Raw genomic sequence first — 9727 nt, 5'->3', positions numbered from 1 at the left:
TGAGAAATGTTCTCTCCCAGCAGGAAAGAAAACTCCAGGAGGGTGTGGAATGCTGCTTCCCCGAATTTATTGGGTGCTGAGGGGAAAAGCTTCAGTCAGGAAATCAGATTTATTTGTGTAAAATGCTGGAATTTGTGAAGCTGACATCACCCAGCCTGAAAACATCCAGGGAAAGCTGTTGTGTGAAATCCTTGAATTGTTGTTCCCAATTACAGCTCCAGGACTGTGAAAATCACCCCAGGTTAAACAGAACAGCCACCCCAGAGCCTCTGTTCCTCAGGAACGTGCTGTTCCTGGGAAGGATTTCATTTATCCTGCCACAAACCTGGCTGATGGGGAGGAAGGTGACTTTGGGACAGTCTGGCACATTGCACTGAGCAGAGGTGGGACAGGGATGGATCTGCTGGGAACCCAGCTGGAGAATTTGGTGGCACAGGACAAAGCCATGACTTTGTGGTGGGACAGGAATGACACAGGAGCTGTTCCCAACCATGGGGATTCATCCCCAAGGAGCCTCCCTGGCTCTGCAGGTCTGGTTTGATTCGAGCTGGAAATTTGGGCTCCAACAGCAGCAGAAAGAAAACCCCCAGCCTCAACCCTGAGTGATGGCATTTGGTTTATTGGAGCTGTGAGTTAAAAATCAGCATGATTCTAGCCCAAAACATGGCAAAAAATTAGCAGGCAAATCTCTCTTAGTGACAGATTAATGCTTTGCTCATGATTTTTATCCAAATATATTAATTTTGTTTACAAACTCTTAAGTAACAGTTAATGAGTGACATCAAATCAACTGCTGTATGTTCATCTGTGTATATATGGAGTAGCAGAGGGTTCAGGCAGAGCTGCAGAACTTGAATCTCGCTGTTGAAGAAGTGACAGGAATTGATTTTGGCACACAACAATCAGTGAAACCACTCCCAAGCACTGACTTGCATGGAAGGACGATCCCAGCTCCAGGTCTGTAGCACAAGGATTTGCTGAGGATCCATCTCCACAAAGGTGAGGATTTCACTCAAAAGCTGCCTCCCTTCTCAGCTGAAGGCCCAGCAGCTGATCCTGACTCTGCCCCGGATCCCTGCTCTGCCCCGTGGCCCTCGGGAGCACAGAAATGTTTCACCTTCAGGGGCTGCCTGGGCAGCCACGCCAGGCGCATGTGGCAGGAGATGATTTCCTGGAGAAGGGAATTAAACACAGCTCTGATCACCCTGCTGAATTCAACACAGCTCTGATCACCCTGCTGAATTAAACACAGCTCTATCACCCTGCTGAATTCAACACAGCTCTGATCACCCTGCTGAATTAAACACAGCTCTATCACCCTGCTGCAGCCCAGCCCTGCTGAATTCAACACAGCTCTGATCACCCTGCTGAATTAAACACAGCTCTGATCACCCTGCTGAATTCAACACAGCTCTGATCACCCTGCTGAATTAAACACAGCTCTATCACCCTGCTGAATTCAACACAGCTCTGATCACCCTGCTGAATTCAACACAGCTCTGATCACCCTGCTGAATTCAACACAGCTCTATCACCCTGCTGCAGCCCAGCCCTGCTGAATTCAACACAGCTCTGATCACCCTGCTGAATTAAACACAGCTCTGATCACCCTGCTGAATTCAACACAGCTCTGATCACCCTGCTGAATTAAACACAGCTCTATCACCCTGCTGCAGCCCAGCCCTGCTGAATTAAACACAGCTCTATCACCCTGCTGCAGCCCAGCCCCTGCTGCACGAGGGCTTGTTCATGGCACTTCCTTACCTGGGTTGGCATTTCATGCAGGAGCACCGTGTAGTCAAACTCAACAAAATCGTCTTTCCTCATCTGGGCAGGTGTAAACAAAGGGGAGAATGATCAGAACACAGGTTTATATTGTTACAATTGAATGTCTGCTGTGATTTATTGGAGCTCGGGGAAGGAGATGAGCAGGGCCTTGTGGCTGTGGTTGCTGGCTGCAGTGAGATGGGTTTTGATTGTGGAAAGATGGAATTAGGAGCCCTTCCTGCATGGAATGTTTGAGGACACCAAGAGCTGTGTGGCCCTGCAGCCTGTCTGCACTGAAACCAGGTGCTAATTAATTGAATTTAACCCTGAATTACATCTGAGACTTGCATGAACCTCTCCTTCAGAGAGATGCTGAATAGCTGAGGAGCCAAAGCTGGATGCTGCCCGTGGATCCCAGCTGGCTGAGGGCTCTGGGAGTGCTGCTGGATGTGCTGCAGCCTTGGAGCTGCTGCCCAGCTGGGCTGGTGTCAGGTGTGAGCAGGGGGCTCTGCCCAGGGGCTCAGGAACTGCAGATCCAGGTCAGGACAATCTTCCCAGCAAAACCTGGCAAAGTGCTCGTGCAGAGCTGGAGCTGCTGGCGAGGAGCAGCCCCTGGATCTGGGGAATCCCCTCAGAGGGGGCTCTGTGCTGCCCCTGTCCCTCCTGCCCCACTCACCCACTGCCTCACGGACTTCACTTGGGCCAGGAAGTATCCCAAGGTCTCCGTGGACTTTTCCCACATGATGGAGCTGCTGCCAGCCACAGCCAGAGCCCACACTGGCTCCAGGGCAGGCTCGATGTTGCCATAGCTGTCTGCAAGGCAAGGAGAAAGAGAAAATAATATTAATTCTGGCTGGGCAGCAGCAGAATGATGAACCTCAGAGCAGCTTTGCCTGGCACAGCACCGTTCCTGCATGGGCTCCTCCCTCTGCCGTGTCACAGGGAGGGGGATGATGCTGAACCTGCAGACCCAGGGGAGTATAAAGAGTGGCACAGCTGACACTGCCAAGAGAGGGATCCCCATGAAGAGGTGAGAAACCCAAAAACCCATAGTAATGGGAGTCCTTACCCAGCTGGGAGAAAAGATGGGATTTTTCCAGGATTGGTCATCCTCAGTGAGTTTCCAACCACGGCTGGGGAGGTGTGTGGGTTTGGGCACTTGTTATTCCTGGAGGACAATCTGCATTGATTGGACTCAGAAATGGTGTGGAGCTGCTTTTAAACCCAAAGCACCCTCACAGGAGGGGGCTGAGTGCCAGTGGTAAATCCAGAGGGGCTCTGTTCTCCCCAGGATCCCTGGGGAGGTGGGACTGCTCTGACAGTGCTGCTGTCAGTAACGTGTCTCCTTTTCAAACGCTGGTGTCCTTCATGCCCTTTGAGATAAAGTGAAATACAGGTGAATATTTGGAGGAATATACCTGGAATGTTGTTTGCAGTTATTGGCTTGCTTTGGTGCCTGATCCTTTGGTAAAATTTGTTGTCCTCCTCCTGGATTTCCTTCTGGTCTTTGGTGGGGGAGCACTTGATGCTGACAACAGGACGAGACTTTTTCTTTGGAAAGAGCACTGTGGCCAGGCAGTTCCCAGCATCTTCCTGTCAAGGGAGAGTTTAAAACTGTTCTTTTAATCAAGATTTTATCTACCAGCAACTCACTCTTTGTATGGAGCTGTTCAGGGATTAGGAAAGTGTCAAGGAGGATTTTATTTGTCTTTTTTCCAGGAACGAGGTTAAAACCACAAGGCTAAAGGGATTTAACAGAAGGTTTTAATTAATGCTTGTCCTGCTTTCAGGGCATGACAATGCTCTAAGTCATCTTGGAAATATGTTTGTGAGAGCTCAAAAAACAACATTAATTGATAACAGGGACTTTCATTGTGCCAGCCTTGAAACAAAAATAATCTAAGGCTTCACAGTAAGTTCTGAAAATCATTTGAATTCCACAAAGTGTGTGTGAAGGAAGAGGGCAGTAAAACGCTGCTGACAGCTGGGGCAGAGTGAATGGAGGGGTGGAATTGGAAACACCATGGAGCTGCCAGCTCCTGATTCCCATTCTGGGGTGTGGACAGCAGGAAAACGGGGACCTGAGGGGGAATGGGGAGCACAGAAAGGGAACAGGGCCCACACTGTCACCCAGCCTGGGCCACTGCACAGTTCCACTCAGGCCTTTGGTGGCCTCCATGACTTGAGCAAGAATTCCCTTTGGGATTGAGGCCTGGGGATCCCTCAGGTGAGCCCTGGAGCAAAGCCAGGCAGGGAGGAGCAGCAAGGTCCTTCCATGGTGGCAGATCCATTTGGGACACACATGTCCCTGTTTGGGAGCTGCTGCAGTGGATTTGATGGCCGGGGTGAGGAGGAGGAGCAGGAACTCACCCCAGTCCTGTAGTCCTCAGTGCTGAACTGCAGGTAATACTTGTGGCCAGACTCTGGGATGTTCTGGAAGAGAGAAGATGGAGCCAGCAGTGGGATTAAAGCCTTGTGTGCTGCAAGGAGCTCTGAGGAGGGAGGGTCCTTCTGGATTCCCTGGTTTTGAGTGCAGCATCACTGAGTTTTAGTCCTTCTTGGTGTTTAAGTACAATTCTGGCTGTTTGCAGGACCCAAAGCAAACCTTTGTGTGTTATTTATCTAACCCTGAGCCTTCCTGTTCCCAGCACACTTTTCCCAGGAAATGTTTAATGGTACAAGGTGAGTGGGGTTTCACACCCACAGCAGATCCTCAGCTCACACCTGCCTGTGGCACCTGCAGAGAGCTGGGAAATGCAGGTAAACAATTGCTTCAGTCACTGTGTTTTTATTAAAAATCCCCTCCTGCAGCTTTAGGATGAGGCAAGTCCAGTGTGGAGCCAAATCTCACCATGAAGGAGGTGCAGGAAACAGAGAGGATGAGCTCAGACTTTCTGATAATTTCTTTCTTCTCTGCATCCTCCTTCTCCCCTTTGCCCTTTTTGTGTATTGCCTCAAACATTGTCCTCCAAGTGACAGTGGGACATGGGCAGGGTAGTGACAGTGACTTTCTGCAATGCAGGATCACCAAAGGAGTGACTGCAGTGGAATTAGGTTTGGAAGGGTCTCACCTCATGCAATAACCACGTTTAAGTCTAAGATTCCAACTGCTGTAAAGCCACCCAAGAGCTATTATTGCTATGGTTTACAACACCCCTAACCTGATTAAACCTTGGGGATTTTTACAGTGACCCAGGATTGCTCCTGTGTATCATCAGTCCTGCAGGAGAGAGAAGCTGCAATACTCAGCAGGACTTTTAAAAGAGCGCAGAATTCTGTGTTTCTGGGGGTTTTGAAGCAGAGATTCCCTCCTGATTTGCAACAGCTTCCCCCCAGTACTGCTAGTGGCTACTACCACCCTACTACTGCTGCCTGGACAGCTTGCAAATGATGCCACACAGCTAAAACAAATATTTAATCTGGTGTGAACACCTGAGGCTTCCTGAGCTCACCGGGGAGAAGAGAGAAGCTCCATTTGGTACAAAATAATTGTACAAAAGTGTTTGTAGTCCAGAAGGAAAACTTTTATTTCCACTATTTTCCCCACTCTCATCCCAAATGCTGTTACCCAATCCCAGAGTGTGGGCTGAGCAGAGCTCGGGGATGTCTGGCAACCCCCAGGGAAGCAGCCAAAGATAAAAGTGTCCAAAAAGAGAAGAAAACAAGTGAGTAATTCATTTTTCCACTCAATATCTGGGTCACGGGATTCTTTTACTTCTGGCCTCCAAATTACTGCGACTTTCAAAACTGACAGATTTTTAGTCCTGGGAAGGCCAAAACAGCAATTTCAGAGCAGCTTCACGGCAGGTCCCTGAGGAATCGGTTTCCAATCGGTTTCCAATCAATTTCCAATCAGTTTCCAATCAGTTTGCAATCGGTTTCCAATCAGTTTCAATCAGTTTCCATCAGTTTGCACTTCTATCTGTCCCGCTCTGTTTCCCCAGCAGGATTTTCCCCTGGGATCAGTTTTTGCCTGGATCACTGAGCAGGGAGAAGGAGTCAGAGCTGCCCCTGCTTGGATTCTGCCTTTCCCACTCACCCTGGGGCTCTGGCTGCTGCACATTGATAGAACATTTCTAATGGATTGCTGGTATCGGGGAGCAGAGCTGTGGTGATAGAACATTTCTAATGGATTGCTGGTATCGGGGAGCAGAGCTGTGGTGATAGAACATTTCTAATGGATTGCTGGTATCGGGGAGCAGAGCTGTGGTGATAGAACATTTCTAACTGATTGCTGATATCGGGGAGCAGAGCTGTGGTGATAGAACATTTCTAATGGATTGCTGGTATCGGGGAGCAGAGCTGTGGTGATAGAACATTTCTAATGGATTGCTGGTATCGGGGAGCAGAGCTGTGGTGATAGAACATTTCTAATGGATTGCTGGTATCGGGGAGCAGAGCTGTGGTGATAGAACATTTCTAACTGATTGCTGATATCGGGGAGCAGAGCTGTGGTGATAGAACATTTCTAATGGATTGCTGGTATCGGGGAGCAGAGCTGTGGTGATAGAACATTTCTAATGGATTGCTGGTATCAGGGAGCAGAGCTGTGGTGATAGAACATTTCTAATGGATTGCTAGTATCAGGGAGCAGAGCTGTGGTGATAGAACATTTCTAATGGATTGCTGGTATCGGGGAGCAGAGCTGTGGTGATAGAACATTTCTAATGGATTGCTGGTATCGGGGAGCAGAGCTGTGGTGATAGAACATTTCTAATGGATTGCTGGTATCGGGGAGCAGAGCTGTGGTGATAGAACATTTCTAACTGATTGCTGGTATCAGGGAGCAGAGCTGTGGTGATAGAACATTTCTAATGGATTGCTGGTATCGGGGAGCAGAGCTGTGGTGATAGAACATTTCTAATGGATTGCTGGTATCGGGGAGCAGAGCTGTGGTGATAGAACATTTCTAATGGATTGCTGGTATTGGGGAGCAGAGCTGTGGTGATAGAACATTTCTAACTGATTGCTGGTATCGGGGAGCAGAGCTGTGGTGATAGAACATTTCTAACTGATTGCTGGTATCGGGGAGCAGAGCTGTGGTGATAGAACATTTCTAATGGATTGCTGGTATCGGGGAGCAGAGCTGTGGTGATAGAACATTTCTAATGGATTGCTGGTATCGGGGAGCAGAGCTGTGGTGATAGAACATTTCTAACTGATTGCTGGTATCGGGGAGCAGAGCTGTGGTGCTGCTGTTGTGTCCAGCTGAGGCTGTGAAATGTCCACCTGGGTATTTGAAAACCGGATTTTCTAGCCCAATTTAAGCAAATGTTGCACGAGGTCACCTGGCTTTTCCCTTTCCTCTTCACCTCCCTACTCCTGAATTAGGATTTCCAGGGCAGACTGGGACAGGGCACTGCTCCCAGAAGCTTCCCTTTAAATTCTGAGATCTTTATCTGGCACAAACTAATGCTTCATTATCAAAAGTCCATTTTAAAGTGCAGGACAACTCCAGGAGCTGCTGTTTTCCAGAAGATCCTCACTTAAGAGAAAAGAAGGGACAACAAAAACCATCTGCATCCAACAGCAAGGTAAGGATTATTCCAGGTTTTGCATTTTGTTGCCAGGAAACAAAGTCTCATTTTACCTGAACTTGAAAGATCTTTCCCATCTAAGAGAGTTCCCAGTCCTGTTTCCAATTACCAGTTTCACCAGCTCGGGGGCTAATAAGGTTAGTATTAAATTACTGTGCTCGTTATTAAATTCCATTAAAATTATCCTGATTTTATGAGATCCAGTAATAGAGTAACCAATAGGAAATTAGCCCACTTCCAAAAATAATTAAATACCAGACAAACCTAAAAAATACCCAAATCCCAATATTTTTGCCCCTTGCCTTCATGTAATACAGCCAATTCCTTGCAGGAAATGCTTTTCATTTTTTTCCAGGGGAGGACAGGAAAGAAGGAAGTGCCCACTTTTCGTGCATTTCTCCTCTTGTTTTCACAGAGTATGCAAAAAAAAGGGAGGGGAGGAAATAAACTGCAGAGAGTGGTTCCAGGGAGCTCCTACAGCAGCCAGCACTGAGGAAATAAGGAGCAATTTCACTTCTCTATAATGAGGCAGTTATTTTCCTTCCTGTATGAGGAGACAGGTGGCTGATAGAGGGGGAAAAACCCCTTTCCCTCCCCACAAATATTCACTTATTCTTCAGCCAGGCACAGGTGTTTATATAAGGAAATATTTACACGTAGACATATGCAAAGTGCCCAGGAAATACAGAAGGAGCATGGATACTTCTGGAGAGTATAAAATAACAGAGAATTCCTGTCATAGGTGTTTGTAGCAATTTCACAGAAGAACTTCAATATCCCAGGAGCACCTCCATGCTCAGCACCCAATAATCTCTAATAACACAAGGGCTGCATTAATTAATGCATCCCAGATATTCCTGGTTGGTTTGGAAAATCTTTTTGGAAAGGGGAGAGTTAACACTACACCCTCTTACTCGGTTTTAGGAGCTGCACAGGACAAGTGGTGGAAGATCTCCAGATCCTGGAAAGGATCCAGTGGAATCCAGTGCTGCCTTTGGCACCTGACACTGGGAACCCAGAACAAGCAGCCCTTGCTCTCAGGAGCTGCCCTAGGATGCAGAATTTGTTGTTCTGGGAACCCAGAACAAGCAGCCCTTGCTCTCAGGAGCTGCCCAGCAGAATCCAGGATCCCAAATTTGTTGATTTGGGAACCCAGAACAAGCAGCCTTTGCTCTCAGGAGCTGCCCAGCAGCAGGAGCACAGGGCTGGATTTAAATCCCATCCCTCGGCTCTCCAGGAAGGGGATGCATTCCTTCCAGGATCTACAGCCCGGGACGAACATTCCCCAGAAGTTTTTGCCTGATCCTGTACTTTCAGAAAGTGAATAAGCTGTAAAAAAGCCCCAGACCTGGAGGAGAAGGGCTGCATCCCAGTACCACCTCGAGCATCCCCGGTAAGCTCCCCATGACGGGAAGGCTCTGTCCCCGTAGCTACTCTTCTCTGGGACTCCTGTCCCGTTCTGCCACCTCAATTCCATGAGATTTCTGGAAGATTAAGGTTTATTTTATGGTGGGAACTGCACCGCCTTTAGATGAAGCTCGTGGTATGAGGGAGGGACTGCGGGACAGCAGCTCCTGAGGAGAGCCAGGGGTCCCTGAGGGACGAGGCTGTGGGACAGCGGTCCCTGAGGAAAGGGAGAGGGGACAGCGATCCCTGAGGAGAGCCAGGGATCCCTGAGGAAGGGGAGATGGACAGCGGTCCCTGAGGAGAGCCAGGGATCCCTGAGGAAGGGGAGATGGACAGCGGTCCCTGCGGGGACCCGGCTGTGTCCGAGGATGAGGCAGCGGCTCCTGAGGGACGCGGGAAGGCGCCCGGTGCCCTGCGTGGGAACGCGCTAATCTCAGTTACATATACCAGTACTAATGTAATAATTAATTACACAATGTTAATTACACTTCCCCAGCGCCCCTTTGCACCCCGCCGGCTCCCCGCTTACCTTTAGCGTAGCCTTGCGGACCTGCCCGAGCGCCCGGAGCCCGCCGAGGGATCCCGCCTGGAAGTTGCGGTACTGCAGGGCCACCCGCGCCGCCGCCGCGGCCGAGCGGCTGCCGGGCTCCAGCTGCTGCACGGCGAGGCTGCCCCGGGGCAAGGCGAGCGCCAGGAGCAGCAGCAAGGCGGGCGGGGAGGCACGGAGCCCCGGCAGGGCGCGGAGCCCCGGCATGGTGCGGGCAGCGGCGGGCACTGGGGCGGGCTCGGCCCCGCTCCCGTACAAATAGCGGGGCCCGGCCCGCTGCTCCCGCCCGCCCTCCGCCCGCTGCCAGCGCCCGCCGGAGGGCCCGGCCCGGCGGCGACTCCCCTTCCCTCAGCCCTCCCACCCCGGAGCCCCGCGGGCTGGGGGGAACCGGGGGCTGAGGGGAACTGGGACGTTCTGGGGACCAGGAGGGTTGAAGATGCTGGGGGGACTTGAGAGGGACCGGAGTATT

At 50.2% G+C, this 9727-nt stretch overlaps 1 protein-coding gene across 1 annotated transcript; it reads right to left on the bottom strand.

Annotated features, from left to right (window-relative positions):
• Positions 1-603: 603 nt before the first annotated feature.
• LOC128940697 (ovocalyxin-32-like) lies at positions 604-9465 on the bottom strand. Its single transcript, XM_054282305.1, has 6 exons — positions 9241-9465; positions 4138-4200; positions 3186-3360; positions 2444-2580; positions 1765-1827; positions 604-1171 (listed from the first exon to the last, which is right to left on the bottom strand). Exons 1-6 carry the CDS (start codon positions 9463-9465, stop codon positions 1013-1015), a joined length of 822 nt encoding a protein of 273 aa, XP_054138280.1. The 3' UTR covers positions 604-1012.
• Positions 9466-9727: the final 262 nt, after the last annotated feature.

Source organism: Melozone crissalis, unplaced genomic scaffold (assembly GCF_028551555.1).
Source record: "Melozone crissalis strain CALT ecotype California unplaced genomic scaffold, PUWL_Pcris_2 ptg000034l_1, whole genome shotgun sequence".
Classification (NCBI taxonomy): Eukaryota; Metazoa; Chordata; class Aves; order Passeriformes; family Passerellidae; genus Melozone; species Melozone crissalis.
This window is presented reverse-complemented; position numbering and strand designations above follow the sequence as displayed.

What these genes read in the sequence shown, in the direction of transcription:
- LOC128940697 (XM_054282305.1), bottom strand. Translation starts at nt 9,465, where the DNA reads ATGCCGGGGCTCCGCGCCCTGCCGGGGCTCCGTGCCTCCCCGCCCGCC. An exon ending in CTGAGGACTACAGGACTGGG is followed by an intron (nt 3,361 to 4,137) that starts GTGAGTTCCTGC and finishes CTCCCTTGACAG; the next exon opens with GAAGATGCTGGGAACTGCCT. An exon ending in AACTGCAAACAACATTCCAG is followed by an intron (nt 2,581 to 3,185) that starts GTATATTCCTCC and finishes CTTGCCTTGCAG; the next exon opens with ACAGCTATGGCAACATCGAG.